Genomic DNA, 25,150 nt, shown 5'->3' with positions numbered 1-25,150 from the left:
AGCCAATCAATGTTGGGAGGATCTCAAGATTTTCCATACCCCAGGAGGGGCAGAATGGGCCATCCACATACAAATACAAGTGAGATTAGTTCTATCATGGGCATTTATACAACAATTCAATCTCCATTTTCCTACTTAGGCAATGAGACAGGGAAGGGAGCAAAAACGCTAAATTTGTGGCCGGTATTGATTGTTCATAGAGCCTGCTACGAAACAGATTGACATTAGGCATGAGTTTTGACATCTATGTTCCACGAGATGAACGTTTTGGGCATCTGAAATTGTCTGATTTCTTGGCCTATTCCCTCAAGTCAGTTTCCCAATTCTTGGTGCTGGAGCTCAAATCGCTATTCGATTCAACCCCGAACGAATTTGACTCCTTTAGAATATTTTGTTTTTTTTTTGTCAAGTTGTGATCTTGCATGCTTGATCTATGGCTTGAGGAGCCGTGACCCAGGGGCATCTAAGTTGTTAAAGTCACCTAGGGATCACATCTAGCCTGGGCCACACTAGCCCTTAGCTAACTGGATTTTTTAGCATGTCTCCTCCCCCTAGCACAGGGCACAACCACCCCCCGTGAGGTTTGACCCTAGGTTGCCTTGCTGACGAGGCCCATCCTCAACTAGTTGTGCTAGTGGGACTTGATGACTCCTTTAGAACATTAAGAAGCTCTACTCCGATGGGATACAACTGCCTGACAACCCAATTCTCGATGCTGCAAAGACTCCTCAAAACAGGGAGCTAGAAATTTCTCAAGTACCCCTTCCTCAGGTTATTGCCAGTGAGTGTTTCTCGTCTAAACACACCTCTGCATGTTCTTAACCTTGCACTTGATTTCCACCAGATTATGTATAACTGAATTTGGTGGAACTAGAATTAATGGGTGCAAATTCAACAGGCAGCCAGAAATTGCTCAAGTATCCCCTTCCTCAGGTTATTTCCAGTGAGTATTTCTCGTCTAAACACACCTCTGCATGTTCTTAACCTTGCACTTGATTTCCACCAGATTATGTATAACTGAATTTGGTGGAACCAGAATTAATGGGTGCAAAAGATGAATTTGCATGGAGAAAAGACTAGGAGTTCGCGCGGGAGACGTTGGCTGTTGAAGATCCGGTTGTTATACAGAGACTCCAAGTAATTAGCAAAACACTATTTCCCTCTTTTCTACTTTCATATAAATGTTGGAAGGTCATGATCAGGGTATATAAAAAACATGTTGATAGCTTAATTTTTAATTACACGTAGTCTGTATATAGTTTATACTTTAAATGTTATGAATGATTAAAATTTGACACTTTTCCTCCACGAAGTAAAATGGACCCAGAGATGTATGGTCCTCAGATCAGTTCTATTACTTCTTCACATATAGAAAAGAATCTCGATGGGCTCACAGTGGAGCAGGGATGATCCAACTCAGCCCTTGTTGCTTAATTAAAATCTACTCATTTCCAACTCTTTTGGTCTTTCGAGAAATTCATTATTCAAAAATTAATATGATGTTTTCAGGCTGTAGATAAGATAAGATAATTATATTTATGTCCAATTAATGATCACAAAGTAGGTCAAAGGGACTGTTGAGTACAATGATGTCCATAAAATGCCGGAGAACCAAAGAGTGTCCTATAAAAAAAATATAACGCATGAATATAAAAGGTACAATGCAGGAACATAAAAGATACATTGTATGGAATGCCTTGACCAAGAAGATCTAGGGGCTAATGGGTCTAAAGGTCGAACCCATCTTTCCTAACATCTGAGGCTGATTGAAGAGCACTGAAAAAAATCCCACAAAATTTGTTTGTTGGCGTGATGAAGGGTCAGTGGGAGGTGCGGACTGCCCACCAACTAGCTCTCTGGGGGAGTTTGTGCAGTGTTGAGGTCTGGAAATCTAGTCTGTCTCCCAGGGACGGATCTAAGACGATTTAGCTGCTGAGGCCTCATGTGGCGGAGTTCATTTTGGATCACCATGATGTCTACTTCTTCACATATAGAAAAGAATCTCGATGGGCTCATAGTGGAGCAGGTATGATCCAACTCAGCGCTTGTTGCTTAATTAAAATCTACTCATGTCTAACTCTTTTGATCTTCCGAGAAATTCATTTATTCAAAGATTGATATGATGTTTTCAGGCTGTAGAGGACAATAAACTGTTCATTTTGGACCACCATGATGTCTTCATGCCTTATGTGAATCGAATAAACGCTCTGTACTCTACCAAGATATATGCTTCTCGCACACTTCTTTTCCTTGAGAAGCATGGCACATTAAGAGTAACACTTCTTTTCCTTGAGAAGCATGGCACATTAAGAGTATTTGCAATCGAGCTGAGCTTACTCCCTTTAGATCAACGCTGGGAAAGTGTTAGGAAGGTGTTTATTCCTGCAAAGCAAAGCGGGTAAGGAGCTATATGGCAACTCGCCGAAGCCTACGTGACCGTTAATAATACTGGTTATTATCAGTTTATCAGTCACTGGTAAAATCTAATTATGCACCTCTAGCAGATCACATGCAGATTTTCTTTACTATTTTACAATACCATTATAAATGGTGTCCCGAGTCCCGACTGAGTAATGGCCGGATTTTTTCCAGGCTTAGGACTCACGCAGTCATTGAACCATTTGTCATCTCTACTAACAGACAGCTGAGTGTGATGCATCCCGTTCACAAGCTACTGAGTCCCCATTTCCGGAACACCATGAACATCAATGTTCTGGCTCGCCAAACAGATCACATGCAGATTTTCTTTACCATTTTACAATACCATTACACATGGTGTCCCGACTACGTAATCGTCTTAGTCGGAATTTTTCAGGTTCAGGACTCGCCAGTCATGGAACCATTTGTCATCGCTACTAACAGAGAGCTGAGTGTAATGCACATCCCGTTCACAAGCTACTGAGTCCCCATTTCCGGGACATCATGAACATCAATGCTCTGTCTCGCCAAACTCTTATAAACGCCAGAGGCTTTTTTGAAAGAACAGTCTTTCCTGGAAAGTATTCCATGGAGATGTACAAGGACTGAGGTTTGACGAACAAGGGTTCCCTGCAGATATCCTCAAAAGTTAATCTGAAACAATACTGACTGAGCTAGCTTGATTTGTGTGTGTTGATCATGGATTTGAATTTTGACTAATATATTATATAGAGGACACAAATGAAAGGTGTGATGGAGCTCAATCCATGGCCATTCCCACAAAATTTGAAGTGCCTGGCAGCAAGGACATAAAAGATGACATTCTCAGGTGGTGTAAGGTGTATTCCTTTTCACAGTAAACGGTGTGTTGAATGTCTGATTACGCTCGGCATAGCCATGGACATGTGTATGAAGCACTTGGCTTTTCATTTGCCACGCCACTAGTAATTGAAGTAATGTTTCAACCCCTTGGAAGCAACTTCAAAAGTACAAGCCTGGAATTTAAAGTCTCTTCCATCAAAAGGAAGTTTGTGTGTAGTGCATATGATGGTCAAGACGATTTAGATGAGCAGCTTGCTAAGCTTATCGATCTTAGTAAATCCAACCCAAATGCATTTGTATGGTCTTCGATCTTTGTTGCCTCGAATTGGTAAAGATTTCTTCTCTCGAGGGGGAAGGGATAGGGATCCAAATGTTTTATTGGAAGGCGAGGACAATATATTTGTGAGATTTTTGCTCTTCACTGGAAGTCGTCTTGCCTCATTGCTTAAGCGGTGTATTGTCTGCGACAAAGAGCTCCCATTCACTGTCTCCAGGCTTTGTAGTTGTGCCGACGAATTATGGTATGTAAAATTCCATTTTGATTTTGATCCCTCACGTTACTTAGAAAGTTACATTCATTATTGGTTCTGCTAAAATATAAAATTATAACACTAGGATTACTGGATTTTGCAGCTTGTTCGGCTTCGAAGTATTGGGCCCAGGCGCTTAGGTACTGCAAGAACTGGTCCGAATGCCACTGGAATTGATCGATTTAGAAATCTCGCTCGCTTTGGCTGTGGCAAACGGCTATCTTGATGTTTCGAGAGAAAATGGAGATTAGTCAGCGTTCAGACCTCTTAAATGATAGTCACTTTGAAAACCCTAACGACAACCCTAACCCTAGGTTCGAGCCAGAGTCGGAACAAAAACAAAACTATGGGACTATGTGCTGATGAAGCTGAGTTGAAAGCAAAGCTGGCGAAATCATAGTTGTCCGCTGCCCAAGGTCAATCGGTGCAGAAATTGGGAGACAAATATTTTGGGAAGGAAGCCTGGCAGTTTCTTTATAACGTTCTTAGCTTCATCCTGTGCACCAACAGACTATCGTTGTTTTGGGAAGCTTCATGATATTTCGAGTAGATGGTGTTTGATTAGCTCTTGGGTGATTCGTGATGGATTTACATATTGAAGATGACTTACTCAGTGATTGCTTGACCTTTAGTTGGGTGCTAGCATGACATTTTTCATCATTCTTGCTTGACCTTAGCTGGGTGCAACATGACATTCTTCGTCATTCTTGCTTGACATTCTTCAACATTCTTCATTGGGGTATTAGAGATCTTTAGACAGATTGGTGAGAGTTTACATGTTGGCGACATGTTATGTTTATGTTATGTTTTTTTCTCTATCTCTCTATATGTTCTACAGTATTGTGTAGGTTCACTTTAAATGTTTGAAGCATTGTACCCCTGGCTAAAAGATTTGTAATCTGTTTATTAATTGCAAATGTTTCTTCTTTTACATATGTACAGGTTGTTTGCTGAGCTTGGCTGTTTGAAGTACTTTACAAATGTAAAGGCTTTGAGAGAACATGTGCAACAGAATTACAGCCGTGTTTGTTGTGAAGTTTGTGGGAGTCAACAATTGAAGAAACAGATCAAAAGGTACATGCGCATTCATGTAAACCAAACCTGTGGTGAGAGAACAAAGTGCCACTCGAACAACTGTTTGCAAAGTTTTACTGAAGTATGTTATTGATAATTTTAACATTTTTTTGGTATGCCAATGGAAACTTTATTTTTTACTTGGTATGGAGTGGTAATGTAATTAAATTTCTCTCCAGAAATCAAATCTCAATCAGCACATTAGAGAGCAGTACCTCCAGAAATCAAATCTCAGTCAGCACATTAGAGCAGTGCCTCTAGAAATCAATTCTCAATCAGCACATTAGAGCAGTGCACCTTTGGTTGAGACCATTTTAAGTATATATTTCATGATTGTGAAATGAAATTTGCACAATCATGAGAAGACATTGCTATGTAGAAGTGAGTCCAGCAACAATAATCTTAGTCTAGTGAAATTGTATCCATTGAACAAGGAAATAGCAACAACAATTTTTTTTGTTTTTTTTGGTGTTGTTTTTGTTTTTATTATTATTATTATTCTTTCAAAGTTGTACAGTATTGTGTATAGTCTGGGGTTGTGAACATAACCGTTCTTTAACTGCTGAAACGAATCTTCAACCTCCGGGGTCTAATCAAAGTGCCTCTTTTGATGGGATTGCTTTTTCAGAATTATAAGGGCTCCATGAATTCCATTCATCCCTTTTGACAGAAAGAATGCTCCAAGTTTCTAGGCGTTGCTTTTGGTTTCATATTTTTCATGTTGTCAAACAATTGCACGAAGAAAAAAAATAGATGGCTACGGAAAAAACACAAGCACTACCGAATAGAGTAGGATGCTAGCGCTGTTTGGGCAGACCCCAGCCACAAACTCAAACTCCTGTTGCTTTTTGGAATTACTGATTCATTCACTGAATTCGGAACTTATGTACAATAAAACGCTAAGAACTCGTAGCTTAGCTGTTTCTATTCTGGTAACCGTGCGCTGCCCCTTTCTTTACCTATGGAATACCTTTACACAGATCGATGGCAAAGCTAATCAATTCCGAGGAACCACAATTGAAGGTGTGGAGGGATTAATAGAGCCAAGTGGGCTACAAGTGAAATTGTATCCCTTTAATAAAGTTGTTTTACATACTATATATTTACATGTAGTATATTTACATGTTTCTGGATTAAAATATTTTATACTAATGAAAATATTTTTTACTTTTTATTGTTTACACTTTACATAAAGCATGTTTACGTGTTTCCTTGATTAAAATAGCTTTGTTTTACATAAAGCATGTTTACATGTAGCATGTATATTTACATGTTTCCTGATTAAAATATTTTATACTAATGAAAATATCTTCTACTTTTTATTGTTTAAGGTTTACGGTTTACATAAAGTATGTTTAATTAAAATATCTTATTCCTTTTTAAGAAGTTAGTGATTAAAAATATTTTACTTCTTTTAATAATAAAGAAGTTTTACATAAAGCATGTTTATATGTAGCATATTTACATGTTTCGTGATTAAAATATTTTATACTAATGAAAATATTTTCTATTTTTATTATTTACAGTTTACATAAAGCATGTTTACATGTAGCATATTTACATGTTTCTTGATTAAAATATTTTATACTATGAAAATATCTCTTACTTTTTATTGTTTCCAATTTATATAAAGCATGTTTACATGTTTCTTTGATTAAAATATCTTCTACTTTTTAATCTTTACAATTTAGATAAAATATGTAAAACTCTATTTTTTTTTTTTTTTTAATTTTAAGAAGTCAGTGATTAAAAATATTTTACTTGCTTTAATAATATGCATGTTTCCTTACCCGGATGCGGGTGCATTAACAGCGTGTTAATCGCATTGCATGCGACAGGGGCAACTGTCCACCCACTTGGACGAGTCTGGCAGTTCGCGGCAAGTGATATCAAGGCATTTATGGTTCATTCGGCTCGAGGTCTGTAGGTAAGGGATTTAATCATGGCGCGCCTTAATCACGGCTCATTCGATCCGAGTTCTTCAGGTATTGGTAATCTGGTTTTCCTCTGTTTGTTATGCCTTCAGCACCCCTGCGCAGCTCAGGGTGTATGGAAGCCCCTCTGGCTTCTTAACCGGTCTCAATCTGCCTGCTTCTGGTATATTGATTTGGTCTTCTCCGCCGGTGTCTGGTGTATTGAGTTGGTCTTCTCCGCCTGCGTCTGGTTTATTGATTTCGTCTTCTCCGCCTGTGTATGGTGTATTGATTTGGTCTTCTCAGCCAGTGTCTGGTCCGCTCATTGGGTTCATTCTGCCTGTGCCTGGTTTTTTCAACTGGTCTACTCCATCTGTAGCGAGTTTTGCATTTGGGTCTACCGCGCAGGGGTCTGGTCCTTGAATTGGATTCAGTCAGACTGTGTCTGGCCGCCTTACTCCCAGCTTCAGTCTCCCTGCTCATACAAGCTGCCTGCGCATCCTGTAATGGCCCGTCGACGCGGCGTCCCCCGGCGTGGTAGTAATTCAGGCTCTCGTGGAGGTTCTCGGGGTCGTGGTGGCTCTGCCCCTCAACGCATCACTCCTTTAGCCTCTGCCTCTCCATCCTCTCCGCCCTCTGATCATTCTCGGCCCTCCCTGAATAGCTCCTTTCAAACGACCCGGTTCAAGTTCAGAAGTAGGCTCAATAAGCCTCTCATCTCAGCCACTATTACTGTTATCTTCTCGGAGGAGGAAGATGAGCTTACAAGCTCGGATGAAACCTCCAGGGCTCAGTCTCAGTCTCAAAATTCAAGTGATTTTCAGGGTGACATGGCTGGAGTTGTCCTCAATGACACTTCCGTGCAGCACGAGGAGGGCCTTCAGGAAGACCTTCAACCCCAGCCAGCTTCACCACAAGAGAAAATTCTTGCTTGTGAGCCAGCGCGCCTCTCTGGAAGTGTTCTGAATCTTGTTCTTCCTCCAGAAGGCAGTATGATGGAAGCTGAAGACAATGTAATGGTGACCTGGGTTGGCTCCCCCAACCAGGCAAACGTGGACGCGACAGGCTCTCCTCCGCAGGTTTAAAGACTCCTGGCTCCAGTGTCATGACAGCAAGCTATCTTCTGATTTCTGGTACTTGTGTGAAGTTCCCATGGTTCATGGCTTCTTTTGATATCAGCATGAAATACTACAGTCTCCAGGTCATAAGTCTGGTTTTGAATCTTTTTGTAATAGCAATTTTAAAGGACAACATTTTTGTAAGTGATCAGCTACCTCTGAAGCTTCGATCACCTATAGATCAGTTTAGTTTTTGGTCTCTCAAGCTCACTACAATTCTCGCTTCTATGACTCTCATTTTTGTAAAAGGAATGCAGTTTGCTACCTGCAATAGTCTTTTTGGCGGAGGGCAGGCTACGGCCCCCTCAGAGGTTCAATCCTCTCTGTAAATATTTTTTCCTTTTATCTTTTTAATAGAATAGTCTTTATACAGAAAAAAAAATATGCATGTTTCCTTGATTAAAATATTTTATATTAATTAATCAAATATCTTTTTACACATTATATAAGGCATGTAATTTATTTATTTATTTTTATTTTATTTTTTATGAAGTTAGTGATTAAAAATATTTTACTTGCTTTAATAATAAAACATGTTTACATGTTTCCTTGATTAAAATATTTCATATTAATGAAAATATTTTGAACTTTTTACTGTTTACAATTTACATAAATTAAAATATTTTATATTTTTCAAAATATCTTCTACTTTTTAATAATGAATAATTAAGATATCTTCTACTATTTACAGTTTACATAAGCATGTTTACATGTTTTTTTTATTAAAATATAAGACAATATATATAAACAAGAAATATAAGACAACATATAAGACAAGAAGGGTACTCTATTTATTTTCGGTAAAATTTTAGAAAGCAATATTTACATGTTTCCTAGATTAAAATATAAGAAAATATATATGACAAAAAGAAGCATGTTTACAAGTTTCCTTATTAAAATATAAGACAACATATATAACAATAAGGGTACTCTATTTTTTTTTGTTTGTTGGTAAAATACACATGTTTACAATTTTCCTTATTAACATATAAGACAACAAGGGTACTCTTTTTATTTATTTTTGGTAAAATAGGCATGTAGTTATTAATTTAGTTCTTCGTTTTGTTGGTTGGTTAATCTGATGGTAGAGCCAATCTTTTGAATATGTAAATTATTGTAGTATGTTGTTCTTAAAAACACATGCATTTTAATAAACTTGTTATAGATTATGAAAGCCTTTATTAGTTTTTTTTAATAAATTTGTTATAGATTAGGGAAGCTTTTAGTAGTTTCTTTTTTAACCTTTTTTTTTTATATAAATAGATCATGAAAATCTTTATTAATTATATATATATATATATATATATATATATATATATAATTATGAATGAGGAAAGTCTCTATTAATTAATTAGTATTTAATTAACACATAGAATATAAAAAAGAAACATATATGATCTTTCATTTGCATTAAAAAAATAATGAAAATCTTTATTAATTGTAATATATATGTTTTAAAATTATAAATCACGGAAGTCCCTATTAATTAATTAGTCTCTATTAATTAATTAACATAGAATATAAAAAAGAAACATATATGAACTTTTATTTGCATTAAAAGAAATAATATGTAATGCAGATTAATATTGAGGTATTAAATATTGTTTCAATTATATTTAATTATTCTTAAGATCCAGACTTTTGACTTAATTAACATATAAAATATAAAAACAAAACATATATGAACTTTCATTTGTATTAAAAAAATAACATGTAAGGTAGATTAACATTAATGTATTAGATATTGTCTCAATTATATTTAAGTGAACAAGGCAAAGTAAGAAGTTATCCCATTGTATTATAAGGATTTCTCATTTTTTTTTTTTTTTAAATGTTCATTTTTTAAAGGGGACTTTCATTGGGTTTAGGTAGTGAAGATAAGTAAAGCATTGATAAGAGATATTTCAATTTGGGTTTTGATTTTAACAATTAATAGTAAATAATTTATAGAAATTTTTTATTAATTTTATGCATTTTCACTCTTCATTGTCTTAATTTATGTTGATAAAAAGCTTAGATATTCCATTAAAAAACTCCAAAAAACTGTTAAATTTATCAAAATCCAATCACTATAGCTAGTGAATCTTGACTTGAGTTGTTTGGTGAACAATTCTCTAAAGACATGTACCTAGCATTTATGAAATCGTGACATTAACATAAAATTAAGATATTTGGAGATGAATTATCAGTTGTTGGCATTTTAATTTTAAGTTTATAGATTTGAGATTGTAAAACACTCTTTGCTAGATCTCTAGGGGTTGGTCACAAATTGTTGAGCTTGATGATCAAACTCATGTTCTCAAAATAAGTTGCTTTTGTATTGTGAATGTTGGATCTAAACAAATCATTAATTGCCTGCCAATTTTGCCATGATAAAGGACGGTTTTTTAGAGAACCAATTGCAAAGATCAATGGTGCCATGTCCACCAGGATGTGAGTGTTGTCTTCATTGGGTTGAAATAAAATGATTAGAAAGAAGGATGAAGGTCTTCTTTGTGTTGAAATGAAACAAAACTATTAGAAAAAAAGATGAAGGAGAATGCAAATAGAGCATTGCCATAAATGCAAAGAAAGGGATTCAACATCAAAACTTTTCTTGACAAAAATGATTTTGAAATGGTTTTAGTTTCACTCAAATATGTAAAAATTACTATTTTAATTATTTTAAAGATATTTATGTTTATATTGTAATTTTTTTTTTTTTTAATCCATAATATTTGTTTGTGTTTTCTTTTTCCCTAGGGTAAATTAGTAACTTCAGTATTAATATCACACAAATAAAAATATTACAAAAGGAAACCAAGGTATGGTTGTGGCTAATTGTCATGATTTATCTTCAAATAAATTAAATTAACTTAAATTGGAAATTAACTTAACCCGGTAACCTTCTATGCTGCAGCGGTAGAGGGCAGAATCATCCGATGCCTCCTCAGATTGAATGATTGCCCTCAATTTACCGTATAAATCAGAGATTTCTCAACCGCAGCGTTTTATCCAGAGCGTGCTTCTGACAGAAATTCTTTGTTGCGAGAGAAAAATCATCAAAAATATTTAAGCATTTTTCTTTCTGTTGGCCTGATGTCTTCTAATGGCTGAGGGATGGATCTAAGAGTTGCGAAAGCAATCCCAAAGGTTGTGCCATATCTCCCCAGCGTTCTCAGGGCCAGTGCCGCAGAAACAGAATGGGAGAGTTCCCACCGTTTCTGCTTCAAAGGGGAAGAAAGGAGTTAACCCTAGGCATTTCGTTATACAATTGCAAGCTCTGGCGAATACCATGTGCAGTTGTTTATAATACGATTTTTTGGAAGCTTTTCCTGTGCGTTTTTTTGGTCAAAGTCTGGTAGTAATTTATTGGAATCGCAAGTTTGATAGCTAATTTCTGCACAATCAAAACATCACAGGGATTTTTCAGGATGCTGAATCCAAGTATACAATTAAAAAACCATTTTAAATAATACAAATCAAGATTTAACCTCAATTCCGTCACCGAAATCTTAAAAAATCCTATTAAATCCTATTAGAGACAATTTTGATTCAGGAACCTTTTTTTTGAATTAAATCTTAGATTTGCAGAAATTATGGTTATTTCTCTGCACTCTGATTGTTATGGCCATGATTGGTCCTTCATACTGTTACATTAAATGCTGAATTGTATTGATGCAGGTGGCCGGAACATGGTCAACGCGAATGTGATATTTCTGAGAAAGCGAATGCTCGATCTCAAAATGCAGGAAATGATTCCATCTTCTTTTTCAAATTGGTTTGTTAATGGTAAAATTAATTTATAATTTAAAAATATCATTAAATAATTTTAACTTCTTTTCCCAATTAAATTTTAATAGTTTTACAGAATAAAATTTTAATTAATAATATCTGAAAAAATATCTGGTCTTGATGATGAACCATACTTGTTGGTTTTAAAAGCCGTGATCAAAAAATTGTCTTATATGATTTTTACCTAAATATTTTGCTTAATTCATTATGAATCACAGAAGCTTGAATACAGAATTCTAAAAAATTACTAATATAGTTACATGGTTTTAATCTCTTTTTCCAAATTACTACAAATTTTGAGTATAACAACTTAATAAATTTTTAAAAACCCAATCACTTTTAACAAAATCCCACACCACCAAATCTCTACTCGGTAAATTTAATTGTCCTGATAAATTATTTTACCTAAACTCTAATAAGATTAAAATAATATCTATTTATTACAAATTAAAATAATATAATATCTATTTATTATAAATTTAAAAATATATATATATAAATTTATTCCGATTGATCTATTAAATTTATAATTAATTTTTTTTTAATTAATAAAATTAAAATATTCATATTTATATTTCAATAATTAAAATATTATTTTATTAAAATGCTATATATTTCAAAAATTAATAAAATAAAAATAATTATATTTTAATAATTGTAAAATTATTTTATTAAAATGTTAAAGATTAATAATATAGTTAATCAAAATTAAATAATTTTTAAATAATATTAAATTATAATTTTCTCAATTTCACTTATATGTAAATACATTTTTATAAATAAAGCCAATTTACTTTTTAAATTGAATCACACATAAAATTAGAAAATTATAAGCATGTTTAAACATTTTTAGGGGATTTGAACAATCACAATATGTTTTGAAAATGAAGATTTTAATTTGTATATAATCATGTGAAAAGATGACTATTCATGGCGGGGTTGTTCACTCATCAAGATTGGATCATCATATTGTTTGTCATCTACCTTTGTTTTTGGAGTGGAAAAAGTGGAGGAAATAGCTCAAAGAAGCATTTTTACTGGTATGATTCAATTTGGCAAATTGGGGTCAAAAATTTTTCGAGATCATTTTGAAGCATCAAATGGAATTTTGTGGGGGTAAAACTTTGCCACTTTAGCGACACACGTAAAGACCTTTCCAACGATGCAACAGTTGCCTTAATCAAAGTCCATATGAAAAATTATGCTATTTGAAAGTTGACCTTCTTGTTTTGACCACTATAATTCGAGAGGATGGCACATCAATCCCCATTACTCATGGAAAAGGGGCCAGCCACATGATCATGATGAAGAAGACTTTAGAAGATCTCATATTTTAACTCTAGTAAATAGTTGAAGGAGTCAAACTTAACCACTAGTAAGTTATTGGGTTGGGTTAGGCCCAATTATAACCCAACCCAATAGCCTACTAGTGGTTAAGTTTGACTCCTTCAACTATTTACTAGAGTTAAAATATGAGAACATAGAACAATGCAAAAGGCAGAGTGATACAACAGAAGGGCGACGAACTTAGATTAGGGTCGCAGGTCGGGTAGTAGGCAACGCATAGTTGGGTCACATTCACACATGACAGGCGGGCTGGGCAATGCGCTCACCCTGGGTGGGTAGACTCAGGCAAGATAATATGACGTTGTTGGGCGAGTTTTTGTGAACAAGAATTCAGGGTTCCCAAGTAGTGTGACCACCGTTCAGGCAAGTCGGAATGCGGTGCGACATACTAGTGCGGCGGGTGGAGGACGCTACAGTGGATGCGACGGGTGAGCAAATTGCGACACAGGTGGACTGTGTGAATAGGGTCGTTGTAAGTTGAAGTATTGTGCAACAGTGCATGGGCAGACCGTGCACAACATTTGTATGAACTTGTGAGGGGTGCAGGCCGAATTGGAAGGTTGCACGACTATTGTAAAATATTGTATTTGAAGTAAATTTGCATATTTATATATTATTGGAAGACTCTAGAAGATATCATATTTTAACTCTATTAAATAGTTGAAGGAGTCAAACTTAACCACTAGGTTGGGTTATAATCAGGTTGACTCCTTCAACTATTTACTAGTGGCTAAGTTTTCGAGTGCATTTTGTTCCATAGGCAAGAATAGTAGCCAAGAGGGATATTACCATAGTTAAGATCATGTTTAAGATTATATAGTCCCATAACTAGCATCATTCCCTATTCCTCATTCTTATGAAGAGTCCAATGATGTAGCACATAGCTTTAGTCTCTCTCATGAGCTTCATGCCCATTAATGCACCAAAAACCCTAACTCCTATAGCTACAACCCAAATAATAGAGAAGATATTTGGTATACCTTAGGTTCTCTTTTATATTAGGTATACACAGTCAATTACTCCTCATGCTAGGGATAATGACGTAGACCCTTAAAAAAGGTATATGAAAGCTAGGGGATCATCAAATTGTATAGTCTTATAACATTGAAATAAGGTTCTCTTAATACAAATGTTATCTCTTCGACTAATTTGAGAAATCCTACGTCAGGTGCATCAAAAATCAATTTCAATGTAGATTTCACTATATAAAATATGGGACTAGGAATTACTGTTGTAGTAGCCCACCCCTACTTGGTGCTCTTGGTGCTTTCTTCATTGTTGCTTCCCTTGCTTTCACTAAATCATAAGCATCAAATCTTGGCTTACCTTGTTAGTTGTAACTCACTCACCCATTATACGATCACTATACAATCACTCATTATATGGATTGTAGTCAATGATTATGCTTGTGTATGCCACCATGAATACCTAGTGCATCTATTAGGTTTGTAACATGCTTTCACTATTAGAGTTCTCCCATTGTTGCATTATTGGAAGTATGCATACACTTATATACTATAAACACACTTAAGAACCTACTAAACCCACCATACTTTATACTATGAGGAACACAATATATAAAGGGAATTCAAACATTAGGAAATAAAAGATATATGCAAATGATTTATGAATTTAGGCACCCATGAGCATGTTCGCGAAAAAAGCAGACATAAGCACCTTGGACACAATGCTAGGGATCAAGGTATGGAATGATAAAATGCAATGACCAAGCATCATGGGGAATGCTTATTGTGCCAAGTGCACCTATGTCATTACATGAAACAATTAGGAAACAAAGTCAAGAGACTTGGTCCCAACCAAGCATAATGTTTTTGGATTTGCCATCGTAACATACAGGAAAATTACTCACTAGTAGGGACTAGATATAAATAATAACATTAAATTAATATTATGGGATCTCGCTTCCCGCCTAGAGGCTGACATGGCATCACTCTAACTAGATTAAGGGTGAAGCTATAAGTTGACATATAAAAACAATGATGAAGTATATTTACTAGTGCATTTCACCTTACACCTTACATATGATGCAGTTACTTTGCAAAGAAAATAATATTTAGGCATCTATTGGATCGAGGAGAGACTTAGGTATTGAGAGGGACCATACTCATTAGAGATTTTGTATCCTATAAGGAGTTTATTACTTAGAATGTAAAGGTCATGGAATGGGGGGCCAATATAAGTAGTTATCCTATAAAAGATAGTAAGGCTAGTGCTTACCTTTACTGGACTTTAAAGATAGGGACTCAAGCCATGGACTTCACACACATAAATCACATACATAGGAATCACAAACCTCATAAGGTTAGACCGTTTTACATTAGATAAGCCAAGGTCTAAGCACACCCAAAAAACCAAGAGCTCTAATAACAACCAAGAACAAAGGAAGAAAATAGGGAGTAGAAGGATTTGTTGGTTGCCCTCTCATGGAGCAACTTAGAAAAAGTTGCTCATAAAGAAACAAGGATCACTAGGGTCTTTATAAAAAGCTAATACATGTAGGGTAAAGGGAACCCACCATTATTATTAAGTGTATTTACCATCTTGTACCATATGTAAGGGCAACGTCATGACCTCTGATGACTCCTTTCTCATCTTAAATCCACTTCATTACATATAGGGTAAGACTTACTGATAAAGAGACCTATACTTAGATGATGAGGATTGTATAGGGTAAAGGGAACCCACCATTATTATTAAGTGTGTTCACCATCCTATAACATATATAAGGGCAACATCATGACCTCTTATGACTCCTATCTCATCTTAAAGCCACTTCACTACATATAGGGTAAGACTTATTGATAAAGAGACCTATACTTAGATGACAAGGATTGTATAAAATAAAAGTATTGAATTCATCATAGCTATATAAGCTATACTACTGTCTGACACCTATCCGTGACATATACCATAGCATCATTGAATACCCATATCGATGTACCTCTCTACCTTATATTTTCTAGGGTTATTGATTGAGTTAAACAAATACCAAACACCTAAAGAAAAACCTACCCATAATTACATATTTTCCTAAGAAAATGAGAGCCATGACTACACATGCTGACTAATGAGAGTAACACCCCCAATAACACCACTTACCACTGATGACTTTCTCAAGTGAAGTGAGTAAAACAACCCCACAACAAGTGGCTCAAGGAAGGCAAGCGTCATGAAAGATAGTAGTGCATATCTTTGTCCTGTTGGAAGAAGACCCATTGGAATGCACTATAGATCCCTAATATATGAGCAACATGACTATGGACAAGGCTCATGGAGGGGAAAAAAGTTCAAATACAGAACATCCATTCACTTGATTGGGAAGCACATTGGATACCCCAATAATGCCAAGAACCAAAAGAGGATTGAACCTCACCTAGATACCATGGAAGCTAAACTAATCTCTAAGGGAAAACTACATTTTTATTGTGGATAGGGAGATAAGTCGACAAAACATCGAGTAACTTTGATTGGTCATACTCCACATGTTAATTCGAGCTAGACCATACCGAGATTTATACTATGAATATCGACAAAGTGGGATAGATCACAATAAGAAGTAAGTGCTCGAGTGCAATTGAAATTTGAAGGGTACCATCTCAGTTATAAAGGGTCATGAAAGATAGTTGATGAGCCCCAATATTGCAACAAGAATGATGCAACTCTCAAGGCTACCAACTTAAATTATCAACCCAGGCTCCATACAAACGTAAGAGGGGATGACACTGTATGTGCAATAGACACCTTCCTCTTCGTATTTTGACTCCCTTTAATGCAAGTGAAATAAGAAAATGAAACAACTTCAATTGAACAAAGATCTAGGTAAGCCGCCAATCCTAAGTTGCAAAAGGTAAATAACAATAAGCAAATCTATTCTACTTGGAAAGTAAATGGCAGGAAGGAAATCTATCCTATTTGCAAAAATGTAAAGAATAATGAAAACTAAGAAAATCTAATCTATCTTTTTGGAAAGGAAATGGCATTAAAAGAAACCTATTCTATTTTATAGGAAAGAAAAGTCCTAGATTACTCTTGCAAAAGGAAATCACACTTTGCATAGGTAAATTGCGGAAAGGATATCTAGACTAATTGCATAAATCAACATTTAGGAAGCAAGGAATATAAGAGAAAAATGGTGGCCTAACAAAGTCTCAGCTCAACCAAAGTGGCCTCAGAGCATTCATAGGCTTTAGATATACTTATACCATGAATTTCGAGTGAATCTACGCAACGAAGATCTCGAAAAAAAATTGCTACAAGATTGTTATTTCTCGAGTTAACTTGTCGATTGCCCAAGCAAATCAAATGAAAATGAGATGGGGAAAATTTTGTTATTAAGTAGGATTTCTTATGACTCCAATCTAAGTGGAATCATTCAAAAAATCCCCTGTTAACATGTGCTAAAAACTAACAGAAAAGTACTACTCTAAAAACCAGAAATTTCAGAGCAATGAACTAGTGAGTTGATCTAAGTACCCAAATGCCTAAGCTAATCAAGTGAAAATGCTGTGGGGTAAATTTTGTTATTAAGTTGGATTTTTTTAAGCTTAAATACAAGTGGAATCAACTTGAAATAATCTCATTAACACATGATAAAAATTAACAGAAAATCACTACTATTTTGCTACATGATACTCCTAGAAATTCCAAAATTGTGAACTAGTAAACCAATCCAAGTAGCTCAATGGTGAATATGACTTTGCAAGGTTGTTATAGAGATGCATCATTTTCGTTACTTCATAAATAACCTACAAAAAAACTCACTTCCATCATTTAACCAATATAACCTACAACAAATGAAGCATGAATACTAAATGCATAAATAAGAAAAACAAGAATAGAAGATGCAAGTGAAAACATTCAAAGAAGATAAGGAAATTGTATAGCAGGACTCTGAGGCTCTTGGGATGTCCAAAACTAAGGATACTCAAATCCATATGAAGGAAAACAAGCTTTAGAAGCTAAAAATGACACCAAGCTTCATTATTTGAATCAATCCAAGTACATACATGCTAGAAATGAAAGCGTAGTTGCTAAATAACAAGTTTTCTCCACAAGAAGACTAAGAAAAACATTACCCTAGAGGAAAATTCGAATTGGTACTTATACAAATAGATGGGGAATCATCCTCCTTGAAAGTTTTGAAGAAAGTGTAACTTGGTTTAGTCTTCATGACATCGTAATTATGATTTTTAAGAAAATGAATTTATCATTATGCCTTACTGCATGGGTTTCATGAGAAAGAAGTTTATTTTATCCATGGCTCCCATTAAGAGCCTTAGGGTTTATTATTAAAGAGTCAAAGTCATGAAGAGATATTCTTGAGAATTTATGTAATGTATATGAGTCAACCTAGAGTCCAGATCAACCCTCCAAGACAAGCACAATCCTCTTGAAGAAGGGAGCAAGCTAAATGATGAAGAGAACAATCATGTTGGACTCAAAATATCTATAACTATCAAGTCAGCTTATAAAAGGTGACACATCCATTCAGTGCACATGTTGGCTCAAATATAGGGACAAACACCTATATAAAGGAGCTTTTACCCCCGCAGTTTCACAGTCACATCTTCACATTCCTCTCTGAAATCTTGATAAAGTTAAGTGTTACATGAATCTCAGATGGAGACATTATTACCGTATTTCAGTTGGAGAAAGGGTCTATGGTTCTCAGATGAATATTATAGGAGTACACACTCTCGTCATAAGTATTACAGTGATGTATGCACATCATGACAATGACAAGGATGATCTCAATGAAAAGAATAGTCATATACTCAGTGAAGTTCTCAATGTAGTCATAGTCCTGGTAACAAGGATGATAACAATCTCAACGTAGAGAAAGGATCTCAACATACATCCATGTGTCATCATAGTCATGAAATATTATAATGAAGACTTCAGTGCAAAAATTACATTATGGAAACCTCATCTACATGACGATGATCTCAGTGAGCAGTAATGAACTAAGCAAAGATGGAGATATGGTGCAGCACTTATGCTCTCATGAATATCTCAATGAAGGAAGCATGAATGATGATCTCAGTGAAGAATTAATGATGATGATGATCTCAACAACAAGAAGAGGATTGATGTCTTGGTCTTGGAGTGGCCCAGTAGGTTAAGGGTCATGGTCTTGGTATTCGACAATTGGAATCCCTATGTTGTGGCTTTTTCTAGCACCTGTAGCACAAGTGCTTTTGAAGATATAGAAAGCTTCCTACAGACAACCTCTGGGTTGCTTGTAGACCAGTGCCTAGGACATATTAGATATAGGAGTGCATTGAAGATTATCTATGAGGGGGTTTCTACAGTACTCCAATTGTCACGTAATTAAAAGAGAATAAAGGGGTGCTTTGAATCAATAGTTTTTCATGCAGGTAAACTCAAGCCGGTACATGGATCCAAATTCTCAGGGGTAAATCAAACCAACCTCAAAGAGAAATGTCTAGTTCTGGTGGCCTACACACAACAACAAGTAACTTTATATTGAATTTGTAGTAAAGTGAAGAGGAGGAAAGAAAGGAGGGAATTCGATGCATAGGGTTGTAAACATGACAAAATCCTAAGTAGCAATGTTCCAATAGAAGGATGGAATTCAATGCATAGGGTTGTAGACAACACAAAATCCTAAGCGATGATTTTCCGATATAAATATGGAAGAGGAAGGAGATGAAAGAGAGGAAATAGTGGAGCGCAAATTAAGGTTTCATGCATATACATCATGGGACCTCTATCACCAAACAATGTGAGTAAATATGTGCTCATACAGGTATTGCGGGTTAATCTAATAACACAAGTAAATATGTAATTACTACAGGTACTGTAGGCTATTGAATAACACAAGTAAATCTGTAATATACACAGGTATTGTTCTCTATTTAGCAGCCTGGATAAATCCATGAATTAGAGAGAAATCGACAGTTTCATTACACTATTTTAGAGAAGGAAAAACATATATGAAATGAGATTACAGAGGGGAAAACATAATGCTCATTGATCTGCTTGGAATCACAAGAATAGTTTCATTAATACTTGAAGGGTCCCAATAACTAGTCCATTACATTCAACAATCTACAACTCAAGTCCCTCATGAACAAGCCTTTAGAACCAAAGTGGAATCACAGAATTTGGACCCCTCGGGTGCATAATTCTGAAACCCGTATTAAGTGTTTCTCTCCCGTATTTATAAGAATAGGGGGAGCTTTGAATTAACATTTACAAAATATCTCAACCAAGGGCCAGCTGTTCAATGGCGTAGCTGCCTGGGCCTACAATAGCTGTGTTGCCCAAAAATGATTCTAAAGGATTCGATCCCCTTTTTAAAAATACATAAAAACTACAAAAATGATAGAGAATAAAAACAAGGGAAACTGAATGATGATGGAGCAAAATGTCCATTTGTTGCTCCTTTGAAGGCCCTTGATCAGGCCACGTCTCTGTGCTGAAGTTCCTTTCTCACTACTTGGCATGTTCCCATTGCTTTCATTTAATTGTCTGACTTCCCCACTCTCTGGGACTGATAGGGATCGATCATGGTTGCCTGTTGCAGAGTAGAAGTAGAGCTTATCCTTTCAGTCCTTCACTGTGTATTTGAGTGGAGCCCCATGCTGAGCCATTAATCTTCCTGAGCCCCCCATACCGATTTACCACTGCACCATAATTCATTCAATGCTTTAGCTGTCGACCCATCTACCTTTAAACTTCTTCACTACCCGGTTGTGGTAGTAAGGGAGTGGAGGTGGAACAGAAGTGAGGGTGATGTGATCGGGAGGATGTAATTGTCAGTTGACGTGGATCCGAGCGATAGGTGGAAAAGGGCGCGGGACCGTTGGTGGGAGAGAGTGTGAGGATGAGTGGTTTTCAGAGGGCATGAGCGGTAAGTGGTAAGTGAGTGGGGGGTGGAAAATAATATGAGATGGAGTCAGAAATATAATGAATCAATACAACCAAAAAATCTCCATGGGACTTTATTTGCTGGGGGTACTTTCCTCATGAAACTAAAATGAAAAAAAATAAATTCTATCAACTGGAAAGTAAACACTCAACTAGTCAGCTTATTTATATACATTCCTACTTATGCATATGACTAAATTCACCTAAGTGAGTTGAACCCTCTAATGGAGCTAGGCCAACATTTGGATGCCAGAACTAGTGCCCCCATGCTGCTGAAATATAAAAATTGAAACAAGCATGCACCATGAAAAGTCTTCAAACAAAGAACCTGATGCATACTCCAGAAACAACCTCTGCTGCTGACCTAAGAATGTGGTCATGTAATCAACTATAGGGTCATAGAATTGAAAAGGAAAGTTTGTAGCTATCTTATTTTCATGAACAGTTTACTGACCAATATCTTATTGGTTAGGGTAGCTACAAATACTATTCAAATCCTCGAGCTTAGACATTTTAAGAAAAACTAGTTGTTGGAAGCTTTCTCCCCACTTGCTGGTAAACAGATCCATTTGACAATCCTCGACCATCTCATCCTCCTTAGAATCATACGCATCATAAATCGGAGGAGGTTCTTAATCTTATTCTCCAGGTGAAGGATGTGCATTGTAAGCTGGAGCCTCTTCACTGACCTCCTGATGGGCCTCCTCTTCTTGTGCAACTTCCCATGACTAGGATTGTTGTGGCTTTGCATCACTTGACTCTCCATCAGAGCCATATACATCATAAGAAGGAGAAACATCAAATTTGGCTGAATAAGACATCTGAGGGTTTATTTGCAACTCGATGATGTTTCCTTCATCTCTTTCTTGCTCATTGGGTGATGCTTCTTGATGCGAGTATATTTTTTCTTGGAGAGGAGCTCCACAAACATCTACAATAGGGTCATCAACCTCATGAATGTCTTCATCATTAAAATGTGTGCAACAATCTTCAAACATAGCATTCAGTGGATACAATCTTTTGCAATAAATATGGAATGCTTTATGAAATTTTTTTGGGGAGGATATGCTGCCACGAGGTATTGTTTTGTACCAAACTCTAAAACATTCTTGTAACAAGCACATGAACAATTTAATTTGCACATCTTCAAAAATAATACCCTACTGCTCCATGCATTCATGAAAATATTTGAGGTGATGGTGAGGCCTTCTGTTTGTGTTCCCACTGAATCTAGGCAAATAGGTAATCCATTCATGAAACGAAGGGACCTAATTAGGATAACCAACAATAGAAGAAAAATCTAGTGGTGCAAATTGGTTGGCCAAGAATGAAGGAATGACCATCTCGAAAACCTACCTAGATGAGTGATTGCAGGTTCAAAGGTAGGAAAATTTTTCAGCTGCTTTAGCATCAAAGCGAGTATGAGGCAGATTGAAAGCCATGATGATCAAATAGAGACATGGACTGTGGAGTCGCCAAGGTGAGAGATCTTCAACCCACACTTCCCTTGCTCACCTAACAAAGGAAATGTAAAAATTTGTCGTACCGAGGGAAAAATATTCTAATCCGCTCCCCAGAATCAACGCCAGAAAGATGTTGTGGCTTTTTCTAGCACCTATAGCTTAAGTGCTTCAAGAGATATAGAAAGCTTCCTAGAGACAACCTCTGGGTTGATTGTAGACTAGTACCTAGGAAATCTAAGATAGAGGAGTGCATGGAAGATTATTTGTGAGGGGGTTTCTGCAACACTTGAATTGTCATGTAACTAAAAGAGAATAAAGTTGTGCTTTGAATCAATAGTTTTTCATGCAGGTAAACTCAAGCCGGCACATGGATCCAAATGCTCAGGCGGTAAATCAAACCAACCTCAAAGAGAAGTGCCTGGTTCTGGCGGCCGACATAGAACAACAGACAACTTTATATTGATGTTGTAGTAAAGTGGAGAGGAGGAAAGGAATGAGGGAATTTGATGCACAGGGATGTAAACATGGAAAAATCCTAAGCAATAATGTTTCGGCAGAAGGATGGAATTTGATGCATAGGGTTGTAGACAACACAGAATCCTAAACGACAATTTCCCGATAGAAATATGGAAGAGGAAGGAGATAAAAGAGCAGAAATAGTGGAGCACAAATTAAGGTTTCATGCATATACATCATGGGTACCCCTATCACCAAACGATGTGAGTAAATCTATGCTCATACAGGTACTGCGGAATAATCTAATACCACAAGTAAATCTGTAATTACTACAAGTACGGTAGGCTATTGAATAACACAAGTAAATATGTAATATACACAGGTATTGTTCTCTATGTAGTAGCCTGGATAAATCCATGAATCAGGGAGAAACTAACAGTTTCATTACACTATTTCAGATAAGGAAAATTATATATGAAATGAGATTACAGAGGGGAAAACAAACTGCACATTGATCTTCTTTGAATCACTAGAATAGATTCATTAATACTTGAAGTCAATAACCAGTCTATTACATTCAGCAATCTACAACTCAAGTCCCTCGTGAACAAGCCTTTAAAACCAAAGTGGAATCACAGAATTTGGACCTCTCGGGTGCATAATTCTGAAACCTGTATTATGTGTTTCTCTCCCCTACCTATAAGAAGAGGGGGAGCTTTGAATTAGTAGTTCCAAAATATCTCAGCCAAGGGCTAGCTATCCAACAGACTAGATGCCTGGGCCTGCAATAGCTCTGCTGCCAAAAAATGATTCTAAAGGATTCGATCCCCTTTTTAAAAATACATAAAAACTACAGAAATGATAGAGAATAAAAACAAGGGAAACTAAATGATGATGGAGCAAAATGTCCTTCTGCTATTCCTGTGAAGGCCCCTGATCAGGCCACGTCTCTGTGCTGAAGTGCCTTTCCTGTTGCTCGGCTTGTTCCTGTCGCTTTCATTTTAATTGTCTGACTTCCCCACTCTCTAGGACTGATAGTGATCGATCATGGTTGCATGTTGCAGAGTAGAAGCAGAGCTTGTCCTAGTAGTCCTTCACTGTGTATCTGAGTGAAGCCCCATGCTGAGCCATTAATCTTCTTGAGCACCCAATATTGATTTACTTCTGCACCATACTTCATTCAATGCTTGAGCTGTCGACCCATCCAGCTTTAAATTTCTACACTACCTGGTTGTGGCAGTAGGGGAGTGGAGGTGGAATGGAAGTGGGGGTGATGTAACTGGGAGGATGTAATGGTTAGTTGACGTGGAGCTGAGTGATAGGTGGAAAACGGCGTGGGACTGTTGGCCGGAGAGAGTGTGAGGATGAGTGGTTTTTGGAGGGGGACATGAGCGGTAAGTGGTAAGTGAGGGGGCGGGGGTGCAAAATAATATGAGAGGGACACGTAGCAGTGGGAAAACCACTTTTTTGGCCCCCCCGCCGGCAATAAAGGGAAACATGGCGGTGGGGGCCGAAAAGGCTTGAGAGTCGTCGATGTTGGTGGAGTCAATCTAGGTTGTCTAGAGATGGGGGGTGTTTAATTAATATGTAGCCTTTGAAAAGGGACAGACTCGCCATCCCTTTAAATATATTGTATAAAATATCGCATCCAGGAGAGTTCCCACATATCGCAATCGCAAGCTGAGAGGGACTTCTGCGGAGGAGAAACTTTGTCTTGTGCAATCGCCGATATGTGGGATTGATGACGTCATAAGTGCCACGTGGCACTTCCTAAGTGGTGACACGTGTCACCCGGATATGCCCCCATAGAACCCTGAAAATGCCAGATCTGCGCGCCACGTGTCCTCTATACCACTACGTCATGCTAATGTCATCTTCCATGTGGATTCATCGGGACCAATGGTATTTCACCACGTGGCCCCCACGGAGGAGAGAGAAAAGTCCAATCTACCTCTGGTTTTGCAACTGATTTCCTTTGTAAATCAGCATCATCCCTCCCCTGCTGCTTTAACACTATCGACATATTCCTTCGCAATTCCTTAAGAATGGTCCATTGGACCTGCCGATCACCGATATGCCGCGCCTTAGACCTTTGAATTTTCTGATCACCGATATTGGCCATCGTTGATCGTACGTTTGATCTTATCTCCCCTATTGTTGCTTTTCCAAGGCTCTGATTTTGATTGCAATGAGCTTAACCCTTAGTCATTTTCTCTTTGTTTTCTAGCTTTCAAAGGGTATCTTCAATCTGCTCTAACTTCTGCTCAAGGAGTCCATTTTTTGACTTCAACCTACCATTGGAAAGCTTGTTCTGAGGAATA

General features: G+C 36.7%; 1 protein-coding gene across 1 annotated transcript in view; it reads left to right on the top strand.

The window, feature by feature from the left end:
* Positions 1–7,587: 7,587 nt before the first annotated feature.
* The window catches only part of LOC149178579 (glucan endo-1,3-beta-glucosidase 3-like), a 57,020-nt gene continuing 39,457 nt past the window's right edge, over positions 7,588–25,150 (top strand). The window contains exons 1-3 of the mRNA XM_089422152.1: positions 7,588–7,836; positions 11,449–11,456; positions 11,539–11,635. Of these exons, the coding sequence (XP_089278278.1) occupies positions 7,588–7,836; positions 11,449–11,456; positions 11,539–11,635 (354 nt within the window). The remainder of the gene's footprint in view (positions 7,837–11,448; positions 11,457–11,538; positions 11,636–25,150) is intronic.

The sequence above is a fragment of the Pinus tabuliformis genome, chromosome 4_1 (assembly GCF_031772625.1).
Source record: "Pinus tabuliformis cultivar Carrire ecotype Pingquan chromosome 4_1, CPIR1, whole genome shotgun sequence".
NCBI lineage: Eukaryota > Viridiplantae > Streptophyta > Pinopsida > Pinales > Pinaceae > Pinus > Pinus tabuliformis.
This window is presented reverse-complemented; position numbering and strand designations above follow the sequence as displayed.